This window comes from Poecilia reticulata, linkage group LG11, assembly GCF_000633615.1.
Source record: "Poecilia reticulata strain Guanapo linkage group LG11, Guppy_female_1.0+MT, whole genome shotgun sequence".
Lineage (NCBI taxonomy): Eukaryota > Metazoa > Chordata > Actinopteri > Cyprinodontiformes > Poeciliidae > Poecilia > Poecilia reticulata.
The window spans coordinates 13,930,098-13,956,376 of NC_024341.1; the positions used below are offsets into that span (position 1 = coordinate 13,930,098).

The 26,279-nt window shown below is 38.8% G+C and overlaps 1 protein-coding gene across 2 annotated transcripts; it reads right to left on the reverse strand.

Moving 5' to 3' along the window:
• Positions 1-1,138: 1,138 nt before the first annotated feature.
• Positions 1,139-25,517, reverse strand: fam91a1 (family with sequence similarity 91 member A1). 2 transcript variants are annotated; one of them, XM_008421968.2, is made up of 24 exons: positions 25,227-25,517; positions 23,866-23,950; positions 23,376-23,527; positions 21,817-21,874; positions 19,226-19,293; positions 18,052-18,165; positions 17,455-17,545; positions 16,984-17,046; positions 16,676-16,782; positions 16,545-16,583; positions 13,139-13,251; positions 12,907-13,016; positions 12,296-12,408; positions 12,086-12,172; positions 11,857-11,986; positions 9,547-9,695; positions 8,812-8,946; positions 7,427-7,540; positions 6,839-6,911; positions 6,260-6,406; positions 5,797-5,895; positions 5,462-5,585; positions 5,303-5,372; positions 1,139-4,469 (listed from the first exon to the last, which is right to left on the reverse strand). In XM_008421968.2, exons 1-24 carry the CDS (start codon positions 25,296-25,298, stop codon positions 4,284-4,286), a joined length of 2,499 nt encoding a protein of 832 aa, XP_008420190.1. In that variant the 5' UTR covers positions 25,299-25,517; the 3' UTR covers positions 1,139-4,283. The 2 variants fall into 2 exon arrangements, with proteins under 2 accessions (XP_008420190.1, XP_008420189.1); XM_008421967.2 differs by having other exon boundaries at positions 12,296-12,411.
• Between the last annotated feature and the right edge of the window lie 762 nt (positions 25,518-26,279).

Sequence of the window (26,279 nt, forward strand, 5' to 3'; positions counted from 1 at the left end):
AATAAAATTAAATCTAAATATATGGATGCATAAAATAATCATGTGAATAAGTTAAATATTGATCCCAACTAAACAAAAATCAGCATTTAAGTCAAAGAACTGGTATCTAAAGACATTAATGAATCACAGCAATTAGTTGATAATTAAAAATAAATGTATTTATCAAATTAAACAAAAAAAAACTGCCAGTTTTTTATGCATGTGGAAAGGCTATGAAATTTTTAAGAAGAAAAGAGAAAGGGAGCACTTGAGTAATCTATACTGTAATAAGAGCAACTTTTTATTAAAGTACCATCACTGCCTGAAAATAGACACGGTTAACTTCGCCAGTGTTCTTTAGGTGACAATGAGTAGTCTTGGTAACAGTTTTTAACTTGAAAAACAAAGTACAATCAAATATAAGTCCTATATCTTTTATTTTAATCGTATAGTTCTCTCTTAATGCAAGTTTCTCCGTCTTTCTCTGAAGGTTATTACCATTATTAACTTCAGTTTTGTTGATTGATCTTAGATTCACAATGTTTGAATTAAAAAGTGCAGGTAGTCAAAATTACATAAAGCTGGGAACCATTAGCACAGCTTTGAATGATCCCAGCATTTCCAAGTTAAAATGTGTAGTAGGGCCTAAAATAGTCAATAGAAACTCTGCGTATCATTTTTTAGTGTTTATTTGCCGAGTTTTTCATACTTACAGAAAATGTCACATTTAATTGGAACCACTTTAGTTCAGTGAAAATTTCTGCTCTTATAACCATTAAAATTGAAATTAAAGCTGAAGTGCAAGTAATACTTTCTCTGTGCTACGATTTGATATGAAACCAGAAAGATTTTATATATATATAGATATATAAAAAATAGACTCAAAGTCGGCCTGCAGTTTCCTAAAAGCATGGAGGCATCGAGGTTACCTCTCTTAAAAGTGGTGCTAAAGAACACATCCAAAGATAATTACTATCAGCGTTCAGCCAGTTTTTCTCCAAAAAGCCCAAGAAGGATAGTGTATGCTTAAGGCAGATGGATGGAGCATCCGGACCGCTGCGGCTTGAGGACCATCTGTTCCACCGAGATGGGAAAACAGCCTGAAATAACGCAATGTGACTGGCCATCAGGACAAAAAAAACGACCCAACACACCGTCATGGAGGAAAAACTCAGTCTTATTACATATTTATTTATATTCTCACATACTTTTTACATATTTCTGATCATATGTATATGAAGAAGATGTAGGCAGAGCATAGTAAAGGAATGTCATTTCTCCCCGCTTTTTTAAACCCATTTATTCAGAAGGGTGTCTTCTTTTTAAGTCAATTATATTCACACTCCCAATAAACAAGCTACAACAAAGATTTGTTTTTCAGCCAACATATAAAACTATCATCGTTAAATACCTAAGGTAGATGAATAACTAGGGGTGAAAATGATAAACTGCAACAAACAGCCATGACCTGTAGATATGTGTGTGTGTGTGTGTGTGTGTGTGTGCGTGTGTGTGCGTGCGTGCACACGTGTAAGGGTGTGTGTGTGTAAAGGGTCATTTTCACTGGTAAAGATTTGAGGTGATGTGTACATTACACGCGCATACACAACATACACACAACAGTTTCTACACGGCTATCATGCTTCAGCAGGACCTCGTCTCAAGTCCGTTTTTTTTTTATATATATATTTCTAACTTCCACAAGTGGCTCAAAAACTGCAAAGGGGAAATTCATTCAAAAATAAAGTCAGCTTCATGAGTTTTACACATTTCTAAATGCAGGGAGGAAAAAGAAACCGCACTAAGGATTCATGAAGAGGAAAAATCCGACACATCCTGAGCCAAATGACGTCTCAGGTGAAGCCGGGGCAATGCACTGGCATTTCCATTTCTGAACAACAAAACAAAACAAAAAACAACAACAAAAAAATAAACATGTTTCCTTTTTTCAAGACTACAAGCCCATTTTTTTCCTCCTCATTTGAAGATGGTGTGAACGGAATTGCTCAGAGCGCACAAAGGGCAGAGAGCGCACAATCACACACCAGCTAGAGTTCATCAAGAGAGAGAGAGAAAGAGAGACAGAGAGAGGGAGAGAGGGAGGTGTAGTGGTAAGTCAGACTTACAGATGAATCTCAATAAATTACAATATCGTCAACAACTTCATCGACTGACTCAATACAAAAAGTGAAAGTCGTGTTATAAAGACTCATTACGTTTATGTCAAACATCTAGTTCAGTTATTGTGTTGATTACAGCTTAGAGCTTTGCTTCTCAGAAAATAATACATGTCACACATTACATAATTACAAGAGAAAATATTGATGGAAAGTTTAGTGGAAGGAAAAAAAGCCTTTTTTTTTAAATCAGGTTTTAAGTTAGTCTGCCAGAAAGTCTTATGCACTTTATACTTCCCCTCTGCTGATGAGCTTTGAATACATGATGACAGACAAAAAGTTGCTATTAAAGCATCCTAGGTAAATCACCTCCAAGCCATGCTGCAGCAATTTATGGAAAAGAAGAACCAACCAATCACTTGCATATTCTGTACTGAAAACTCATCTAAATTGTTGAATCTCACTTTCGTCTTGACATTAAGCCATGAGTTTCAGGTCAGGGTAGTTTGATGACCCATCAAGCACATTGATATTGTCATTAAGCCAGTTATTGGTTATATGTGAGAAAATGAAACATTCATCTCCAAATAGCTTTCAAAGTATAGTAAAGTATAAAGGTTCTTGCATCCAAATCCTCTCAAGGCTGAAGTTTTCCGTTTTCCTACTGTTTTTTTAACCACACTTTTTTGTCCCACTCAACTTTCCATTAATATTCTCAAATTCAGCACTTTGAACAACCAGCTTATTAAGTGATGAACTTTTGTTGCTTGCCCTCCATGATTGTGTCCGATACAACATAACATTTCTTATTAGTCTTATGTAATATTCTATAAGTTTAGGTTTTGTTAGTCAAAATTAACAGAAAATAAACAATTAAAATGTGGTCTGGGTTCACTGAATACAGAAGTTTCATATTTTAAACGGAATTGCTAAAATACATGAACTTTAAGATGATATTCCATTTATTGAGATGCACCTGTAACCTTTGCTGCTCCAAATCAGTGTGACATGCAAATTCCAGGTCAAACAGGAAAGGCAGGATGCTTGTTATGCTGTGCTATTAACTGTAGTTGTGTGTATTCAGAGAAATATACAGAAATCATAAAGAAAAAAAGGTCGAAAAGCAAAGCAAATGAGCAGTTTTGATCCCAGGCCTGAGCTGTTTAGATTGGCTGATTTCAATAAAGGCAACAAATAAATAAAAAAAAAAATTCATTACAAGAAAAAGAAAAAGAAAATGTCTTTGGTGCTCTCAATTATATATATATAAAAAAAAACCCAGAACAAATACAAATCAGAAGTTCCTCAAATGCCCAGTCAGTTCTTAACATGTTTGTTTCAATGAATAAACACTTCGTTCCGTAAACAAGAGCTCTAAAAACATTAATGTGCACTACAACCGATCCTACTTTTAAAAATAAAAAAAGGACATGACATTTATTTATCCACAGGCTTAAACAAATCCTGCACAGTGCAATTAACATATGTTTCCCCATTATTGATCACAAATAACAAGGGAAGGAATTTCTTCTTCTTTTTTTGTTTTTTTTGGGGGGGGTTGTTGAATTGTGCAACACCATCATGCATTGAATCAGTGAACGTGAGACGAGACAAAGAAGGGTTTGGATTCAAACTCAGCTGGTAAGTCCAAAAGCTTGGTCCTACAATATAATGCATATAGTTTAAATTGTTCCTGAAGAAGTCTGGGGTTCATCTGGGTCACTCAACTTAAGAAACAAAACCAGAACCAACTAGAATATGGGAATGAGGCTAAACAAAGCAACAAGCTGTTCCAGGTTCGAAGCCGTTCACCTGCGTTACTGTTTTATGTTGGGATTATAGCACCACTCCAACGGCTAACGCTGCCTTCTTAGGAATGCAAGGAACCACGCAGGAAAACAACAAAAAGGAGGTGGGTACTAGTGTTGATGGAGGATGCTCCTTCTTACAGTGGATAAACAATAAAGAGCTGATGGGGTTCATTTTCCCCGATGCACAATAATGTCGACAGCGTTTCCTTGTGAGCACGTATGAAGATGCAGAGTTGGACCACGTTTAAGAGATGTCCTCAGCGAGATGTGATGTGACTTTGCCAAGAAAAGAAGGAGGGGGAGGAGGGAAGAAAAAAGGAGGGGTGGTCCATTTTCACTGAGAAGTAATGTCCTCGTGGACAAACCGCACCTGGTTTTATGAGGGCTGGTCCTTCTGCAGAGACGAGATGTCTAGAGGGGGAGGGGCGCGGCCGCTCCACTCCTTCAGCTGTCCGTCCTTGAAGAGGAGGTTGATGGAGGGCAGAGGGACGCCGGACTCAGCCGGCGGCTGGCTGAGAGGGTTCGACACGCCGCTGTCCGGGTCGGACGGCTGGCCGCCGTCCTATGAATACAGGGCAAAGTTCACGGCTGAGAACACCAGTAGGAATGTGTGCCTCACGGAGACTGGTTCAAGGTTTAATGGATCTATATTTAACATGTCACCAATCGACACGATTGCAGAGTTTTCTGCAGTAAATCATCTTCATTTGATCTAAAATCTCTAATATGTGCAGGCAACATGGCAAGAATATCTTATTAACGAAAATTAATAAGCACAAAAAGCCATAGCACATAAGGAAAAAAGAAAGTTTCAGACAGGTAATATTTTTAAACAATTTTCAGCTCAATTTTCACCAATTTGCATCAAGTTTAACTGTACATTAAATATACAATTTCAAAAAACTGTGTTTAACTGACTACATAAAATCTAGTTTATGAGGCCAAAAGAAAAAGGGAAAACAAAACTGATGCATCTGAACAAGAGCATAGAATTTACCAAATAGGTAATATTAATTTCACAATCTGATATCATAATTGTCACTTTTCGCTACAGATAACTAGGTTGGAAGCTTACAGGGTATGTGCAATCAGGCACATAGATACAATAGATTTTCTTAAACTTCTGGTTCTGCTGCACGTTTTAATCACAAGGTTTCATTCAGTTAAAAAACAAACTTAAATGCAGCTATTACCTGCCTTTCTTAATTGTTTATCATGATTGCCTTATTATTTTGGGATCTTTCAATAGTTGGAAACTTTACGTGAAAATTAAAAAGAATTTATGGGAATAAAAAGGAAAAATTTGTCCTTAAATTCAGGCTCTATATTTTTGCTGGACAATGTTTTTTCTCCATTTCGGCTCAAACTAAAGAAACGGCGACTAAGAGCTCTTACCTGGAACGAATGAACAAAGCTCAGAACTTTCAGCGACAGCTTTCGGCTTGAGTGAAGAAGCTCCTGAAGGCTGAAAAAGCAACAACAAAACTCAAGTCTAGCAGCACGACTCTTTTCCAAAACGCCTCGTCCAGAAGTGACAGAGACTTTAGGCTTTACCTTTCGTTGCTGCAAAGCTTGTGTGAGGCAATCTTTCGACACACTCTGCGGTTGAGCTCGGAGCTGAAGAGGGGCATGCCGAAGCACAGTTCAAGTGGGACCCACTCGTCTTCAGATGAAAGAGCTGAGAAAAGAGATTGGCGAGGAAGAAACAAGACGAGACGCTCAAAAGAAAGGCCTGGTTTTGAATTCAGACAGCGCCACTTGTCACGCTGCAGCCCCAACTGTCCGACCCCTTTCACACGTCCTCTAACACTCTCTCTCTCTCAAAAAAAAAAAAAGAAACTCAAGTGAATACTTGCAAATATTTTTAAGGAAAAATAAAATGCACCTACTGTCTGTCTTTCCTTTTCCCTCGCCGTTCTCTTCGGTCACGAGCTCAAATGATTCAGTGCTGCCGTTGGTGTCCAGGCCTCCTCCTAGATGGGTTTCTCCTTGAACGCAAACAACAAATAAAGATCTACGCCAGCTTTTACAATCATTTACTGCATTTCTGTGAGCCAACACTGGAGAATTATTAAAATTTGGTGGATTTAAAGCAGGAGTGAGATTCAGTCCCAAAAGGCTAAGAATGTTTCTTCCATTAGCAAAGGCTATCACCATAAAAAGCACACAATTAAGCAGACAAGCAGCGTAATTAAACTGGACTATGAGGAATATTTATCTAATTTGCACCATTAGTGCCACTGGCTGTAACAAGCGAGGACATTGCAGCTAATTTCACAATAACTCTTGTCTGTTAAACAGCCAGAAAGATGCATTTGTTGGACTGCGTGTATGCATGCTTGCTCGTCTTACCTCTGCACTCAGCGCTGTCACTGGTCCTGCGACGGTGCCTGTTGTTGGAGTTCAGCATGGTGACGTAGCCACACTGGTGCTCCAGATCCACGTGCTCCTTCAGCTTCCGAAGCGCTTTGTGCACACACATGTTGGAGTAGGAGAACTCTGTGTGGCAAGCAGACGTCGAGTATGAACGATGCGTTCTGCTAAGACTCCAGAGAGGTCAAGGCATCGGGCGGCAAAAGCTCCAAGTTTGAAGTATTTCACACAGACTGTACTTTCTCTTTTTGATATTAAACAGTATTAAACCCAGATATCAACCAGAAAACTAACATAGTAGTAATAAATAAATCAATAAACCATTTGAAAATGTATGGTTCATTATCTTCTTCATACATAACCCTAAAAGTGTGACACTTTCTAATTTCAGAGGTTATTTTCAAGGTATTTTAACCTCATAGTAACACTAAAAACTGTTTTCATATAGTATAAGTAGCTATCCTTTTTTTTTTTTTTTTTTTTTAAGTGCCATTTCTTCAACCTAAATTAAGCCATGTGTTTAAAAGATTTCATAACCTCACGCAGAAACTGACTCACCTCCCTTCAGATCCTCCTCGTCAAAAGGAAATGGGATATGAACGGTTTCTCCATGACCATGCATACCGTGACCCTGAAGAATACACACACGCGCACACACTTAGCTTTGTTTTAAACTCACCGTGACTTGGTTAGAAAATTGTCACATTGATGATTAGGAATTTTTACAAGACAGGGAAAAGTTAATAAATGGTTTGTCAAATTCATCAAACGTATGTCTTGCAATAAAGCAAATTGGAACAAAGAAGTAAAGACTGTAAATCTTCAGGTAGTAAATATTCTGAGCCATGTAGTTGGACTTTTTATGTTTGGCACAAAGTTATAAGCAGTGCTGTATTTGTAAAAGTAAAAATTGAACAGCAGCATTGTTAAGAACTCCTTTCATATTATTAACCACGGAGCCAAACATCCTCATAAAAATGATAAATATTTCTTATTATTTCTCTGGAGACAAAACATGAAGAAATCAGCTCCTGGCTGTGAGCTTTCTCGAATCAGAATGAAATTTTAGCCACCAACATTTCTCATGACCATAACCCTGTCCAATTACAGCTTTTGAAATTACAGTAAAACTGAAACTGAATTTACCTGGATTAGGACGGCAGAGTGCGTGAGAGCGTCATTCAGCATTGTCAGAACATTGGATGTAGGGACGACACCGGGGTCATGACCCCAAGAGGTGATCAGCAGCCTGTCGTAGGCCTAAGGAGAGAAAAATTAATAAACCACTGATTCTTCTACAACTGTCAACGACTATTTAGAGTATCAATACAAAATAATACTAAATTCAATTATATAAACTCATGGTAAAACGAAAGTAACCCTCTTTCCATTCAAGGATTTAAGAAATAAATAACCAAAAACATTACCAGACCCTAATTTATCTAAATGTAAAATGCATACAACCTCCAAAGCTAAATATTTCACATAAAATCAATGTTTTCCATCATTTACAATGCCATTTATAATTAAAAAAAAGGACTGAGTTGGCTGCTAAAGCTTCCAGTCTGTGTGATATGACTTGCGATCACAACAGAGAGCAGCTGAAATCTCACTGCCAAATTTTATGACATTAAAAACAAACCTGGGTGGCAGCACATTTTTCTGTAGATTTTTCTCTGAACTCACTCAAATGGAACCCCAGGAAATTATGTTTAACAATGACACAAAAATAAGCAATGTGTCGCATCAAAACAGGGAAAAGCACAAAAAACATCGTCCAAAGACTTAATGTGTCAAGTCAGATGTCTTTTTAGCATCACGTCGATATCAAAACAAGTAGCTCAGAGTTGGAGCAGAATGTTAAAGCAGTCCTGCAGAAACTCCAGCAACGAGTGCAGTAGAGACTGCGTTATCTGGAACGTCATTGGCGAGTTATGAAGGACAAATTCACAATACTAATGTAGACTATGTAACACTGATGAAACGTAGGGAGTTTTAATTCAGCACAGATTAAATTAACTTTAATCAAATATCACACAGTGACTGTATCAGCAGTTGCCTTAAATGCATTTTCTTAAATGGCTAAAGTCGAGGAACAAACAAATGTTCTGATGTTAACTCGCGTAGTAAATATTCCAGTTGTTTTTCATTGCGTTCCCATCGAGGACTTCATTTGCATATCGCAGGTATTCTGCAGAGGATTTATGGTACCATTTTCTGTCTTGCTCTATTCTCACACATTCCCAAGATCAAATTTCAAGCCAAACTGGAGGACATATATTTGTTATTATCAAAAAGGACTTGCTGCTTTATTAAGAAATGAAGGTTGGCGAGGACACAGGAGGCAGCGAATGATCCAATTACCCACCCGTGATTGAAAGCAAGGTCACAACTTTAAACGCACACCTGCCCGCAGCTCCTGAGAGCAGCTATTGTTTACCTTAACGTGAGACTTTTACTATCTGTCCCTTTCACCTTCTTGCTACCATTTTAACTCCCGTTTATCTGAACAACCATTAACCTGGGCTCACCTGGAAAATGTCTGGCAGCTTTCTGAGCCTGGAGCCCTTGGAGAGCAGCAGCGACGGCGGGCCTTGGCCCGTCACGTGGTACAGATACAGCTTGAACCAGATGGAGCTCACCTCAGGGATGGCTGGGCCAATGTGCTGCAGGAAGAAACAAATACACGTGTAAATAATCAGATGAGGAGGAGGACGAGGAGGAGAAAAAAAAAAAGCCAAAGCATCAAAAAACAAACAGACTGTTCGGTTATTATTAGTCGCATAAATTCGTGCATTGAAATAACAAAAAGATTCGAGTGGAAACGAGGAGAATTCTTCATATTTCACTTGAGCGAGTCGCAGCGGTGTGAGAATAAGCAACAGCGTGAATGGCACAACAAGAGTTTAACTTGTCTTCCTCTGTCTCGCTGGGCTCAGCTAGAAAGCTGGAGGAGAGCCAGGCAGAGGAATTACTCATGAGCCTCGCCTCCCGCCTTCCTCCTCTCTTTGTGCAGTCTTGTTGTTGGGGCAACTGCAGGCTGAGAATTCGCCAAGTGTACACACACATTTATAGACAACTCTGGAAACTCAAATGTGTACACCAGGCAAGATGGCAAACAAAACAAAACTCCCTCCCCCCAGTTTCACCTCCAACACATTATTTGTCACATAACATGCAAACAAAAACAGCTCCTTCATGTCTTTAAGCACACAGAAACAACACAATGTCCCTTCTGTTCCCTCTTCCTCCTCCAGGCTTCATACCTGAGGTGTGCAGCTGCTGATGGGTCTGATCTCGTTGCTGAGCGGCGCCATTGAGACCAGCAGCTTGTAGTTTTTGTTGAGGACGCGGCTGCAGGTGGCCTGGTCCAGACCCAGCAGGCTCTCACAGCGCAGCATGTCCAAAGGAAAACCTGGAGACATTGGAGGGGAAAAAAAAAAAAAAAAAGTCAGTACTCCTTTAAAAAACGAGACTAGATGGATGGATTCATATAAATGTAACAGTTTACTGCAACTCCTAGCAGCAACTGCTTAAGCTTTTCCCTCCACATCTTTGCTAAATCCTACAAAAGGGTTTCTCTTTGAAAGCATGAGAAATGAATGTCACACTTAAACTATAGCATTGAAAAGTCATCTTCCTTTGGTCTGCCAGTTACCATCCTATAGGTGGAACATAGAGCTAACCACACCTCTGTCCGACTGGAACCTGTATTTCACAGAAAAACAATCCCCCATGTCCTCACCAATGAAAACCGTAATCAGACCTAAAGCAAACAGGGATTAATAAAAGGATCTCACTTGGTGAGATAATTTTAGTTGCAGGCAAAACCACCACAGGAAGAAAACATGTAGCAGTCGACAAGAACTTTACGTTAAATGATTTAAACCACTAAACCGACAGCATTATCAGAAGTGTTATCGTTGCCATTTTCTCTAATGTTCGTTCCAATAGAGCATCAATAAATATCCATAAATTATAAAATCTGATTAAATGCAATTACTTTGTGCAGCATTGTGATGTAAATACCATTTTTGCCGTGTTTAAGATGCTTATTTCACGAAGGAATGTTTTTCAAGAGGCATGATGACATTTAACCATAATCTTTATTGTTGTGATAAAGGTTTAAGTCCATATTGCCCACCCCATCACATAATAATAGTAAATAAATGGCAACCAAGTATTTTTAATCAAATAAGATCACAAAGAAGAGCTTACATCATAAAAATAAACTGTAGTGAAGTAGCATCAAGAAGGAGTTACTGTCAGTGTTCTCTTAAATCTCCTCTTAGGTGGTTGAAGAAAGCATCTTCTCCAAATTAACACTTCTTAATCACTTAGACTAATTTGTTCCCTAAATGACTAGTGAACATAAAACACTTGTAACAACATTTTGGCTTCACTCAGCAGGCTCACCTGCTGAAGGACGACAATGCGGTGAAACAATCAGAAGCGAGGCATGAAGCCAACTCAAACAAAACGCACCTGGCATCACCAACGGTTGCTATGCAGGACCCAGAGGTTTGCTTTGCTGAGACGGGAGGACAAACTCTGCGCTGCTCCACCTCGAGACGGCAGACAAACAACGCGACTCTAAATCCAGTCGTTTACATGGGAATATTTAACTACGAGGAAATAATCGTTAAAGGCAGCTTTGGGCGGATCAGAGATGTGGTCTGCCAATATCTGGACAGAAACAGGATCCACTTCCTCTTTGAAGCTACCAGATGAGGTTTTAATTACTTATCGATTTTAAGACCGTAGGACATTAGTGGACAAAATGCTCATTTACCAACAGCTGCTCGAAACAAGTGTTGTAAAGACAGCTAAAAGTAAATTAATAGTAACAGAGACGATAAGAACAATTGATTTAAATCTTAAAATCACTGCTGGTTGAGGTTTGTACTCTTTTTGCAAACACTACGTTGCTTTTCCTTTGTAAATTTAACTTGGAAAATTAACTGAAATTACAGCAAAAATAAGGAAATTATTCTCTAAATGTAGCATCGGGTTATCTCAAAATCAATCATTAAACTATTAAAAACCAAAGTAAATTAGGATCAACACGTAAACGGAAAAAAAGACCATCCACAACAATGACTTTATATGTTTAATGTTTGCTAAATAATATTCAATACTTTAATCAAGTTCTGTATGGTACTTGCTCATGTCTTTGACTCTTGTCATAGATATTCAGTAAATAATGACACTTTTAATGCATGAAAGTCCGTTAAAAGTGTAAACTTTGCATTATTTTGTAAATCATGATACTTTAATGCAAAGTTGGCACCTTTAATGGACTTTAGATGCAACTTTTAGAGCAACCTTGCAGTAAAAGTGTCTTTATTTATCAACTGAGTTCATGACAACAGGCATAAACATTCATAAGGACTTCTTTGTGTTATGACAGATGTTATGTCATGTTTATGTCCCGTCAGTCTTATGCACACCCCGTCAAATAAAGTGTTAACCAAAGTTCTCTTGCTGTAAGAGGGGTAAGAATACTTTTGCATGCTGTCGATCTTTAAGATGCAACAAGAGTCGAGATGAATAAAGACATACGACAGCATAAATACCTATATTTGGAATATCAGGTCCTTGATCCTGAGTGAGTTCTTTGTTGTAGCGCAGAAAGAGGATGGTGTTTTTAAGGGTGAGAGCGTGGTCGAAGTAACGCTGAGCCTCGCCCTCTGCTGTGCTCTCCACCTGAGTAAAAGAAAGCATTTTAAAAAAAGATTTCTACTGGTTAGGGTGCATCTAATTTACATCTAATGTGATGAAAAAAAAATACATATTTGAACTCGCCTTCTCCAGCTCAGCCAGGAAGCTATCAAGAGTCTCGTCGGACAGCTTCCCCACCTCAAACATGGTCACAGCGTGGCTCTTCAGGTTCTGATAGGACAACACCACAAATATGCAGATCTATGTTCAAACACATTTCTGGTAATTTTCTGGTTTAAAAAAAAAAAAAAAAAAAAAAAAATAAAAAGTTGTGCGTTTCATTTCTGCACAGACCGGAGACAGGTTGCCCATCATGAGGAATGCGGTGAGCGTGGAGTCAAAGAGGAAGGCGATCCTCTTAGTGGGAGCCGCCGGGATGCTCAGGCTGCTAACGCTGCCCGTGTCTCCTGCTGAGAGAGGAAAATAATTAATAAGGAAGGAGAAAATGTAATACGATTAACACGTGTTACAACAAGCCAATTAGCTGTCAATTACTCTTCCTAGAAATTAGCATCTGATTTTGTAAAAAAGAAAAAAAATTATGTATTTAGAGGCATTCCTCCCTCTCAGAAAGATTAATTTAAACTTATTAGCATGTTAAATGTTGTTGAGCAACAGCTCCTTTGATAATATCCAATTTCCAAGAAACTCTGCCAGCTTAATGTGCACAACATTAAAATTAGGCAAAAATGAGACCAATTTAGACAAACACCTATTAATGTGAAAATTACTTTTAGCAGCGTTGCTGAACTTTCTTGGGGATTAATTAGTGGTGCAGCTCGGAAGACCAGAAGCAGCAATCATAAAGTGTCCCATGTGCACATGTCAGCAAGTGTGATTATTTGCGTACTATGCAGAACATGCTCGGGTATGTGTATGCGTGTGTGTGTGGGTGGGTGTGAGACCTTGGTCTTCCAGGCTTGTGGTGTCCGTGTCTGTGGCCGAGGAGCCGCCCTCCATGACCGGACTGCCCTGTTCCCAGGACAGCAGCATCTTCTGGGGGTCCATGGTGCTCCTGCAGCACAACGTCGTGACACTTTAAAAGCGCATTGCTGGGATTTTTTCAAACCGCAATCAGCGATTCAGACCAGATTTTTACATCTGTAAAAACGCTCAGAAAGAACAGGAAGCGCTTACTTGAGCCTGTTAACGGACGGGGCGTTCTTCCAGCTGGGGTGGAGCTGCTCAGAGCTGAACACCTGACCTTTCTTCACTGCAAAGCCGAGGCGGCAGTACATGGAAACCGCGTTCTGATGGAACAAAAGAGGAAAACACACCCTATATGAAGCTTAGCATTCTTGAATAATTTCTTTCAGGCAGTTATATCTGATACACTAATAAAAGGCTGCGACGAACTGCTGATAAAGTGTCAGCACATACTAATAAAACATGTTGTAACACAGCTGTATTGGCATTAAAAGTTTGGCTCATCTCTGCAGAAAGGATGAGATATTTGGCCAGGACGGTCAAGCTGAATGTGCATCTTTTATGATCAATGAAGGATGGCTAAAGAATGACTTGTTGAAGTCCATAAGTCTCTTCCTGATGTCTTGGCTGACTTCGTTTAATTTTTCTATCACATATCACGAGGAAGCAGTGCGTTAGCAATCTCAAATATTGCAAAATTAACATATCGAAAGTTTACAATGACATGAATTCATCATCTGGTCCTTCCCAAACTGTCTGAAGTTACAGTAATTTTTGTGAATGTTAACTTCTGACTTGGGAGTGAAAAAAAAAAAGATAAAAACAGCAAAAACTCCCTCGTTCCTCTTACATTTAGATACAGGAATAATTTCTGAAATCCAACTGTAGCAAAAACAAAAGCAAAAGGTTTTTGCCTGATTTAATTTCAGACAATAAGAATGATGCATGGCTTTATGAACAGATGGACGGACAGACCTCTTAGTTTACAGAACGTGGAAAACATTTTGGAGTTACGAAAACTTTACCGTGACCCCTTTTTTCATATTATGTTGGAATCTTCTCTTTGTTTTCTGACAAGTTACTTTCTCACATTCACATATAGGGTACTTTGCCATTTCCAAGACCATTTCAAACCTCACAGAGCAATAACCCGCTACATGAGCGGTGCCTTCTTCAGTGGGACTGGATGGACATAAATCCACAAACTTCAAGTGGGGGGGGGGAATTGCAGCTCCACAAAGAACCTCAGTTATTTATTTGGCCTTCAAACTCTGTAGACACCAGTCTTATAGGTTCTGATACTGGATCCCATCAGCACATCTATGGGAAGCAACCCCAGTTTACAGAAATTAATCCTCAGGGATGCAAAATTTTGCACTGCAATTTAAAACTTAAATTAATTTCATGAGGACATATCATTATAGTCATCTTCAAAAATAAGGAAATGGCTGAATGTCAATTGCTTGCCAATTTCTTAATCAGCTGATTTTAATAAAATTACTTCAAACCCAGCACAAGTCCAGGTCTATTTTTCTATTTAAATCATTTATCAATATCTCGTAAATACTTTGCAGGATCAAAGAACGCTATCAGAACACCATACACACACAAACTCCAAAGCATGACAGACTATATCAATCAGCAAATACAATTTTTTTCACCTTAAACACTTATCATCTAAGGTCAACGTAGCTGTTGTGACCCAGAATCCTTCCTGGGACGCAGATTGTCTGACCTGCCCTTACGGTAAAGATAGTGTGACTTTCACGTCATCTTCATCTGAGAAGCTCTGCATGGAGAAACTAGAGCAGCATGACCACCATGACATTGCAGGGTGAGTGGGATTCATAATCTTTGAGGTTGGAAAAATAAAACTCCCTGGACAGAGTGCGACTAAACTAAGGTCAATTAAGATCACAGCACTGTTTATAACACAGACCTGGACTTAATGGCCTCTTTAAGCTGATTTTTTTAGTTTTTACTTTGGAACTTAACTGAACTCATTAGCAAAAGGAAAACTTTCAGAAATTGTTACTGCATTTAAACACTGGGTTTTAAGAGATATACACTTAAAACTTCTGTGTTAGTATTACTAGCATATGGGTTAACAGACTGACAAAAATGGGTGGGATTGTCTGGTACTGTTCTGCAACAGCTCAGAAATTACTTGATAGTTTCTCCAACTAGCATGTGTCATCATTTTTCTGCACTTTAAATTACCTCATGTATAAAAGGTGCAATCAACACACTTGTTGCAATGGGATAATAATGATGCTCTTAAGGCTGAGAGCAAACTTTCTCTAAATTGTTTTTGCAACAAGCATCCATCCTTTCTTAACCCTTTAAACCACAACAGGCAGACACAGCATCCTGACTCAATAAACTGCATAAACTGGTGCAAAACAGCATGAAAAACATGTCAGGAGAGAATTTTTCAGCGCAGGGTTTTTAAACATGATCTGGGAGGATATTGAGCCGGATTTCACAGAGTTTACACAAACCCTGCTTATTAAATGAAGGTCGGGTACTGAAGGCATAAAAATCATCCGCTGCTATGAACCAATCAAGGTTGAAAAAAGAAATCCATAAAAATATTGAGGAGGAAAGAAAATTCAGCTTGTTGTCATAATAAGAGGAACATTGAATAATCTCCTAAATCCTGAAATCTGGTCCATGCACAGAAGTTTGAAAGAATGTGGCAGCTGTTGGGTTTTGAGTAGAAAAATGCTCCATTACTATAGAAATAATGTCTCTTGCTTTTTCATAGGCGTGTGTGTGTGTGTGTGTGTATGTGAGCGGTTGCTGGTGAAGGAGGTGTAACAACTGTTACGGTGGTGAAGAAGCTCAGGAGAAGATAAAAGAAGTTGTTGGGGTCAACTGGTCTAAGTATGGAAGGGCAATAAAATGGACCACCAGATGGACTGCAACTTTCTGTTGCGAAGCACAGCAACACAACTGCTGCACAAACAAGCAGCTGAAGAGACGACAGCAATGAGCAGCAGATGAGCCAACAATCAGGACAAAGCAAACTGAACTCAAACAGGTTTGTCTGTTATGAACCACTGAATGAGTTCGTAGCATAGTTTGAAGTTTAGTTTGGTTGATTTAATGTGTAAATTAACATGCAGACATGCACATTTAGAAGCGTAGATGCTACATTTGTCTTTAGTAAATAATTAAACTACAGGTGTGTTAGAAATGTGCAATCATGTCTTAATTTAGACCTTTAATTCGTCAGTTCAGTCCTCGACCTCAATGAGATTCTGTCAACTCACATAAAGTGAGTTGACAGAAAAGTATCTTATATTTTTTCTTCATTCCAAAAATGCAAAACAAGAAATCATGAGTTGCAGCCGCGTTTAAAGTCATGAAGTCCAAGTTTCTTTTTACTTAAAAAAAAGAAATATTTTTCATGCGCAAATGGAAAATTCCTAAAGAAATATATGGTAAATGTAAACAGCTTTCAACCAGCAAACTGTGAAGAAAGCATTAAAATGCTGAGATTTTGCCGGAGACAAACTTTCCTTAAGGCTGAATATCCATCCTCCAAGAATAAAAAAAGCAAGCCAGAAACATCTGCACAATATTACTCTGACGCCCTGAGACATAAACCCACCTTCACTAAATCCAGGTCGATCTCCAGGACATTGGCAAGCTGAGAACCAGACCGGGAGAGGAAAAAGAAAAAAGATCAGTTATCAGACAAACAATCATCAGAGAGTAATAAAGGACACGTCCAAGGCCTACCTCGGCCACGTTGGTCTGCTCGTCAATAGACACAAAGATTTTGTAGAGAAGCGTTTCAAAATAATCACCCTGCACACGGTTCATGACGAAGCCTTCGAGAGGGGGCACTGAAAGAGAAAGTACCAAAAAAAAAAAACCTGTTTTCACACTGAGGTGATTCCACAGCTTTTTACTTGCTAATGTGTCTACACACACAAACGAACACATCTTTTCAGTTCAGTTCATGATGCTTCTTCAAGCACACACCAGGCTGAGCTGCTCAAAGGTGCATTAAAGCAGCAATAATTAAAACACACAGAGCGGTGTACCTGAGATGCAGCTGTCATCCGATATGGGAACGTCCAGGTAAATAAAGCCCCGGTTATACAAACCTGCAACACAAATAATGACACAAATGAGACCACAAGTAAGATACTTGAAACTCTTACTAAGCCTTACTAAGATACTAAACCTGTTATTTATTTTAAAGCTGGAAATTAGAAAAAAAAAAAAAACTAAAAGAATATTGTACAGAAGGGGACAAAAATCTACTTTTAGGCAAACTCAAAGTAATTCCTTAGGAACCGTCACATTATTCAGCCTATTTTAAACGTGGTTGTCCTCTTTATTTATTCTGTTACATAAAATCTAAAAGAATCTAATCTTTCCTGTGTCCTAAAAACTTAACTGCTATCATTCATAGTCAGAGAATATTCATCAGCTCAAAGGCTGTAATATCTTCACAGCCACAAGGGGGAGACTGCAGTGAGTACACAGACAGGACATTATCAAATACTCACTTAGGACTACATTGTACTCTATTGTTCCTGCCAGCTGAGGACCAGAATCTATCATCTTGTCAATGGCTTTCTTCTCCGCAGTAGAACAGATCTGCATTCAACCAAAAGGAAAACATTAAATGTCGGGAGTTACAATATATGAAAGGACACTCGGAAAAAATCCCCTGGAGAGATCAAGTCTTCTGATGTTTCTCTTGGAGTAAATATGCATCTGCAGATAAGAACTGTGAAACTTTCAGAAGTTAAAGATTTTATTTTTTTTTTTCCTTTTCTGGGCGAAAAGTATTAGAATGTTTGAAGGAGACCCATCTGTAAAATAACCTGACAAATAAAAATTTTAGCATGATTAAGTGTGTATGCAGTCTATCAAAAGCTTCAAAAACTCCCAATCCAGACTGTGAGAAAAATGAGCAGCTATTACCAAAGAAAGCATGCATTCAGCTACACGCTGCATTAAAGAAAACGCTTTCTGAACCTCTTCCCTCTCCTTTCAAATTTGTTGTTCCTCATACACATTCAGTCGAGTTACACATAAACAACGACATTCAACAGAATCCTAATCCATCTTAAACAATCCAAGCTGGAGACGTGCCCCACCCTTATGTCGTCCTCGGTGATGAAGCCCGTCTGAGCGACCCACCACGGCTCCACGGAAATCTCCACCGGCTTAGATGGCAGCAGGTCCCGCGCCGATTTTCGGCGAAAGAATTTCTGAGGACAGAAGCGAATGAAAATGCAGTGTGCTAAATATTTGGCAAATACTGCAGGACTGTGGTATTTTCAAATCAACGTCAAGACGTCCAAAGCGGTATGGTTTACATCACATTCAGCGTCGCTAATTTGTAGATATTACCTAAAACCTTTACTTAAAAACCTGTTTGTTTCTTATTTATGTATATAATATGATTTTCTTTACAGGTGAGACACTAAGCACCTGAGCCTTATTGGTTATATTTTCTGAAGAGACAAATATTCCTCCTTGCATGAAGTCTTCATTTTTAATGCAGATGTCATTACAGATGCATACTTGTTTGTTACATGCTTGAACACTGATCCATAAAACACAAATAAACTTTCTTTGTGTAACATTAAACTGGCACAATTATATGTTTTATTAAATTGTAATCGATAAGAATTTGAGCTGTTTGTCTTGCGAAGAGCCTTGACATTTGTTTTCAGATTAGAACAGCCACTAATCTGCACCCACATGTTCTTTTTGATACCTTTTTCTACACAACTGGCCAATGCTGAAAATATTCAGCAAGTAAAACACTTCGTCGGTTAAGCTACCAAGAGGAAAGTTGTAAGCTGAAAAGCCAAATAATTAAAATGAATGGAAAACAATACTGTGTGGAAAAAATCTCATCGTGTCACAGTAAATTAGGAAAGTCATCAAGTTGTCGGATCACTACCCAAACACAGGCACTGGGTGTTTACTTTAAAACTTATTAGTTTAATAAAGCTTGAAATTAGACTTGGTTCTCAAGTCAGTAAACTAGATGGGTTTATTCCTTCAGCAATTTGTGTTGATTTGATCCATTACCTCTTACCTATTTCATAATAAAATGCTTTTAGAAAATATTCTTACTCCCATCAGATAACTTGTGTAATTTCTTAAGTCATGTCGATATAAAACCGGATCAGTGGTTTCTCATTTTTGATATGCAACCACTAAAACCGAACTTTACCAGGTTTTTTAAGGTGTACTTCTGTTAATTTTCTGAAGTAATATGACCTTGAATAACACTAAAAAAATATAAATGCATCTTACTTTGGAGGACCTGCACTGGTTCATCAGGTCAATGTACTGGTTTCTCCCGATGCCAAGCAGCCTCAGACCTGTGTGATGGGAAAATATAAAATTAAAAATTAGCTCATTTAACTCTCACAATCTGGTCCTGGTTATTGTTAGACTGGTAAAAGCTGAGAAGGAATAACACAAGGATGTGAATGCAAAAAAAAAAAAAAATAATAATAATCCTAGAAGCATGTTTGAACTTTTGCAAACCTAAACCTTTTTTTCTGAAACAAAAACAATTTGCAACCCGACTAAACAGCATTTATTGACAACATGCTCTTCACCTATAAATACTTATTTCTCTCTGCAGCTGTAAAGTGAGGAAGCAACTATTTATGGAGGTGCAAAGCTTGACAAGTAGTTTCCTCATCTGGATAGTTTACCACTTTTCGTGTCTAATTCAATACGTGTCAACAGCTCTAATTTCCCACAAGTCAGTACATCTTCATTTTATTACTCTGTTTGCGATCAGTGTGTTCCAGTTATACAGACACAAGATGGAGTTTCATTATTAATACATAAACGCCTCCTGTCACAGCCAAGGAGCTTTGATGCCATTTAATTCTAAGTGTGTAGATGCCCACTGGTGTTTGGCATAAAGAGTTTCACAGAAATTCACTCTTTCACTGCACAGTACAAGAAGAAACTCTCAGAAGATATTGTTTTACCATAAAATTTTCATTTTTCTTAAGTGTTTATGTTTTCATTCACTTTATGTACAACTTAACAATACAAATCAAACATAGTTGCTTTATTTTGTTTGTAAAATACTGAATCATAATAAATGATAGCCAATAATGTTGACAATACTACTGCTGAGTAGTGAATGGTTAATTGAAAGGTCCAAAATATTCCTTTACATCAATCTGGTGAAATTGATTAAATTCTGGCACAGTTAGCAAAAGCTGAATATTTTTCCTCAGAGGATTCAAATCCAACCTTTTCACCACTTATTCTATGTGCTGCAAAAAATCTGGTGCAATTGAGCCCAGTGCAAAAACGGAACATGTTTTTATGTTCTCCAATTCAGACTCTGAACACAGCGCGCACACGCACACACACACACACACACACACACACACACACCCTGCTGTTTCACCAGGACATAAACATCCACCCACGTCTAACTCTTTCAGGCACACTCGCTCTGCATCTCCATCCGCCCACTTCTGCGCGACGCAGTCCAAAGCTCCTCCTGAGGGGATTATTGGAGAGAGGTAGCCTCTGAACGCAGCCTTCTGTCTCCACAGCATGAAGGTTCTGCGCTGAAAGGACTCAGCCATTCACCGAGCCGTGCCAAAGCCCGGTTCACTTGGCAACGGAGAGCACTACAACTGCACGTGAACTCCGAAATGAAAGCGACTGCAAAAATCGGATTTCGAATGAGGCTTAAAGAAATATTAGAGCTGTGACATCATGTGACGCAGATTTTCAAGCATTTTTTTTTTTTTTTTTGCTACAGCAAAATCAAAGCTGGGATCGTGTATGTGTCATAGTGTGAACTTACCAGTTTCATGTTTTATTTTACTAAACAATTAGCATGAAAAGGATCAGAGTATATTTTATTGGTTTTCTGCTTTCTTATATATCACCCTTAAAAATATATTTTAATACATGCATGTCACAAGTTGACCAAACTACATGTACTATCTTTGCAGCTACTCTCCTTCAGTTATTCTGGTTTCATAAACTTGCTTCACGTAAAGTTTCATCAACAGATCCTGAAGAAATTACACGACATGAGTAAGAAGTTATTTTATTTTAGTAATTAAATGAAGGTGTTTCCGTTAATTTTGATGATAATGGCTTACAGTTGATGACAACTCATTATTTCGCATTATAAATTATTTCTGCGAAAAAATATATATATTATTAGGGCTCACACTATCAAGGAAAACACACGATTTGACAGGGATGCAGTAGATAGTTGTAGAAAACCACAATAAGAAGGTTAAGCAACAAAAAGTCAGACAGAAAATTTAGTGAAACGAAAAAGTAAGGTTGAAAAAAGTATGTCGCATTGATGCAGTAACTCATGCAAAAGGAGTCCCTAACACATGCATATATATTCCGCAGTGCATAGACAAAATAGGATGATACTTCTGCCTTCCTAAAAAAAAAATATTTATATCAGTCTTATGTAATATTTGGAGAAAATTTATGTTGACTTATTGGCTAGAAGGCATAATCGTCAAAATCAACAGAACTAAAACACATAAAATACGTCACTAAATTTGTATAACTTTATATAAGTTACACTTTTCCTATACAATAATTGAAATAACATGCTTAATGTTTATCTAATTTAAGTAAGATGCACCTGCTGAATAAAACAAAATTTCTAAGATAACTTTCCAATGATCTTCTGACCAATAACAGCCGTCTGATTTCTACATCTCATTATTTTTTAGCTGTAAAACAAGCTAAAGAGCCAGAGGTGTGAAGCAGATAAAGAAAAAAACGAGTTGACATCTGAGGTAAACAGAAACGCTTAAAAATTATTTCAGTTGTAGACAGGAAGAGAAGAAACAAAGTTTTAAAAAAAATAAAACAAAAAAACTCACAGTCAGCAGCAGTGAAGTTGGGCAAGGAGTCGTAACTCTTCTCACTGTTCATAATATCCTGGAGTAGAACAAAAAAAAACAAGAAGCAAGGGGATTAAAGTGTGTCATTGTCTGCTGATTAATAAAAAGATTATCTGATTTTGGCAACCAAGCTAATTTCTGCTCCCGGTTTTCATTAAGTTCTGGAGATGGATTAACAATGTGACACAGCTTTCGGCAATTCAGTAGTCTCAGCTAAAGCTCCGTGGAGTTTAGCTAAGCAGGCAAGGGAAAGGTGTAGATGCCTTGGTAAATGAGCTGAGAGATATAATTGCTGGCCTTGTCTCCAGTTTATAAAGTAGCAAAAATAACAGAGTCTGTTTCTCATAATGCTCCAAGTAAAACAGGATCTATGCCAAATGAGGAGAAATCTAATGTTCCAGCTGTCATCTGCATACACATATGTAAACAAAGAGTTTGTGGTAATGCAGAAGAGTTGGTATGTTTATGAACATAATCGGAAAAGTGGCTAAATAAATACCTGCAACAATTAACTTCAGCAGCATATTTTTACTGATTAATTATATGTGTTAGCATTAGCAAACAAATGAAGCAGTAAAAAAGTTATGTAGATACACAGACGCTAAAAATAGCACAGCCAACACCAAGTTCCTATTGATTTCACCTCTTTATGTACAAGTTAACATTAGCGCTGCAGCACAGCTACCAGCTGCAGAAGGTTAGAAAAGCTGCAATTTAAAACTCCCATGTTTCAATGAATTAAATCCACTAGATTTTTAAAAATGCTCTCATTTTTTAATCTCTTGGAAACAATTAAGGAGTTTTTTTTAGAGTTCTGTAATTTCTTTTTGAATATTGTCATTAGCATTGTAAAATTAGTAACCGTAGGCAGCATGATAAAATCCAATCGCAGTTCACAAGTTTAGAGTTAAAGAAACAGCAGCTACGCCACCTGGTGGCAGAGAGAGGAATCCATCAGGAGGAAGGTCCAAAAGCTTGTCTCAAAGTCAACTGGCGGTCTTAGACATTGAGGATTAGGCTTAGATTTCACAAGAACCTTTATTTTAACAGTAAAGTTAATTATATTGTGGGGGTTTGTATGAAAATTAAGTGCAACTGTAAATTACAGGCTTATGAATTGTTAATATATAAAAAGTTATCCTCGCTTTATGCTGATTTTAATGATTTAACATCCAATAAGGTTTGCCAAATGATATTGTCACACTTGTGTTTTCTCTAATTAAAACGGAAACTGACACAGAGCTGGTGACAGCTCACATCCTCGTCAATGTCCGTTTCTCCAGCCAAAACACACAATCCCGCTGTGCTGCCAAAATTAAAGTCATTGTTCACTTCAAATGAACAGAGACTGGCTGTTTCAAAACTAATTAGAAAATCTTCACAGCTGTAACAAGAATTTCCGCTCTGAGTGAATCCACCCTGTCAGTCAGAAAGCAGCGTCTGAACAACAGCGTCTGATTTAGAAGAGACTGATCTGGCAGAAAAAAACAAAGTGTTCAGTGTTTACAAGCCCTCCACTGCAGTTAGAGACTCCTTACCTCCATGATTCCTATGTAGTACGAGAACGGAGTGACTCGCAGTCCTTTGACCATGATGTCAGACAGGTGGTAGGGATACAGCATCAGGTGGTCCCGGCTGTACTTCAGCAGCTCCTCGTAGTACCTGCGCTCGTCCTTCCTGACGTGGCGGACTGCTCGATTAAAAAAAGAAAAAAAACACATACACCCACGGGTAACGGTCAGGTCACAGCCAGGGGCAAAAAAAGTTTACAGTCAATCAATAGCCGATCAATTCGGGGCTAAAACGAGACTCACTTATCCAAGAACACCAGGAGGTCACAAGGGCAGAAACTCTGCTTTCGCTTTGATTGCATGCAGAGTTTTCTACTGTAACCCCTTTCTAAACTCAAATAGATGAAATGATACATGATCTATTGCATCCCTGCCGACAGTTTTCGTTAATCTCTCCATCATGACCTGTTGCGATCCGTTTACGTTCTGCAGCAGCGTGGCAGACGGACGTGCTCACCTAGGTTATTGCGGAATCGCAGCTGGTTGCGGATGCTGTACAGCAGCACATGCTTCTCATACTCGCGCTGCGAGTTCCCCAAACTCTGCAAAAGAGAACAAAGGCACACCTGTAAGGATCGAGGCAGGATTACCCTCACCATGTAGGCAGCAGAAACGAACAGGGACTCTCTTTCAGAACTGCTTTCCTCCTGCTGGTTGTGCAATGTGAACAGTTTTCCTGTTGTGCTGACTTATTTCCTGGCCTGGGACTCACTGTGGTGTCATTTTTTTTATCCCAAGACATTTAGACATGTCCTTCCTGGGTTTTGCTTTGTGTTTTTAGAAATGTAATTTTTCCATATCGTTGGCATCATTTCCTTAGATTTAAACTCGACAAGATGTTAATGTGGATTACGCTAAAAACACATGCAGGTCCTACTTTTGGATTGCCGGTGAAATACTATGTGTGCTGGAAGGCTAACGCTACACATCGTCCTAAGCAGCACGCTACGGCCAAACATGGTGTCAGCATCATGGCTGGCCATTGAAATACTATGTTTGCTTCCCTCCTCCTGGTTGTGAAATGTGAACAGTTTTCCTGACTAGATGCTTCTTTGAGAGAGTTGGGACTAAACATGAGGCAAAAATGGAAGAAAACCTGTTAGACCGTGCAAAACATTTGAGGTGGGGGTAGAGCAGCAAAACCTAAACAATGTCCAATGGCTCTCTGACAGAGCTTGAGTTATTTTGCACAGAGAAACAGGCTGAACGTCCCACCTTTAAATGTGCAAAGCTGGTGGAAACATTCCCCATTTGGTATGCATTGATTGACTAAAAAAGCATGCAACACTTTTTAGGTTTTTCCTGGAATAATTTTCTAAGTAGGTTTTTTTTTTCCTTCCACTTCATAAGTATTAAGTTTTAAGAGAATAAAACTAGAATGCGTGCAGCAGCACAAAGCTTTTGAATGCAACCCCCCTAGCCCCCTCTCCACTTCCTTCCGAGCTTAAAATCAAGGCATGCAGTAGGACGGATTCATTTGGACCGTGTGTGAAAATACCCTCCATTGTACTTGATGCACGGATAAAACCGATAATGCATGAAGGTGTGCGTGCAGAAACTGCAGGTGGGCCCCCCACGCACTAAGATCATGTGGCGCCTTGCATCAACCCGTCTGTCATGTGATGTCAGAGCAGCAGAGAAGAGGCAGGCTGAATGGCTTCAGTAGATGGATGGTGGTCGGCTATGGCTCCGTAGCAGAGGAGGAGACTCTTGACAGCTGGCTGAATGACACACGGAGCTCCGCCGTGACATTGCCAGCCCCCTGCTCCGTGGCCCCTCTCCGCCGCCCACAAAGGAAAACATTTCAAAGCACGGTACCTGTTTGACATTCGCTGGCAGCTTGTTCCACGGATAATTCTGCCTGATGTGAAATTCCACGTCCGTGTTCATTGCTAGCTACCGAGCTGGCTAAGAGCAGAATCCTTCGAGGCGACGTGAAGCTGGCTCCCGGGCGAGTCCACGGTGACTTCAGCCCTTCTGGCACCTGAGCATGCAGCAGAAACACCCCAGATGTGAGGAGACGTTTAACCTGGTGGTTATTTTCCTTCACAATAAACGGCAACTTCCTTGTTGTATTTTTCAGCGTCACTTCCGGTTGAGGCGTGACGCTAGAGCTGAATGGACCTTAGGAGAGAGACAGAGGGGGATAAAACTCTGCTCACTTTGCCTCTAATCTGTGTTTCTAATGGAAATACGTTCATTTAGACAAAATTATTATGGATTCAAGTCCTTGTAAGGAGGATGCCGGATGGTCTGTCTAAATATTCAGCGATATGACATTTAATTATATACAATTGTATTTATTAAATCCATTGTGGCCCCAAATTAGTTATGAAGAGAATAATCTAATGCTAGCATCCTTAAGCAATTATATACTGCTCGTATTATTATTACTAATAATCATACTAATTACTACTACCAGCATTTATCTGCTAGCCAAAAATAGCAAAGAAGTATAAAATTTCCAACTTTCAAACAGTTGAAGCATTTATGGTATTTCCACAGCTACTCAAATTTCACAGCAATTATTTCACACCAACTAAAAGTTGAACTGACAGGAGGTCCTACTTTCTGATTAATTCAATACATAGCTATCTCATCACATGAGGGCACCCAGAGTATCAAAACTTTTATTCCCAGACAATCAGTTGACAGTGACATGACAGCTAAAGTAACATAATAGGCAATCCAGGTGAAGATCCTAACACACAAACTGGGAGAGCAACAAAAGCTGCGCACACACTTCAAAGATGTGGCAGGACTTGTTCTACATATTCATCTTCATTTCATTATGCTTGGATCTGCTTAACACGTTTTTCACCATCGTTGCAAGACAGGAAGCAGTGTGGCAGCATCTGTTTCTCCTTGAAA

What these genes read in the sequence shown, in the direction of transcription:
- fam91a1 (XM_008421967.2), bottom strand. Translation starts at nt 25,298, where the DNA reads ATGAACACGGACGTGGAATTTCACATCAGGCAGAATTATCCGTGGAAC. An exon ending in CACAAGCCTGGAAGACCAAG is followed by an intron (nt 12,412 to 12,906) that starts GTCTCACACCCA and finishes TTCCTCTCTCAG; the next exon opens with CAGGAGACACGGGCAGCGTT. An exon ending in TCCTGGCTGAGCTGGAGAAG is followed by an intron (nt 11,987 to 12,085) that starts GCGAGTTCAAAT and finishes TCTTTTACTCAG; the next exon opens with GTGGAGAGCACAGCAGAGGG.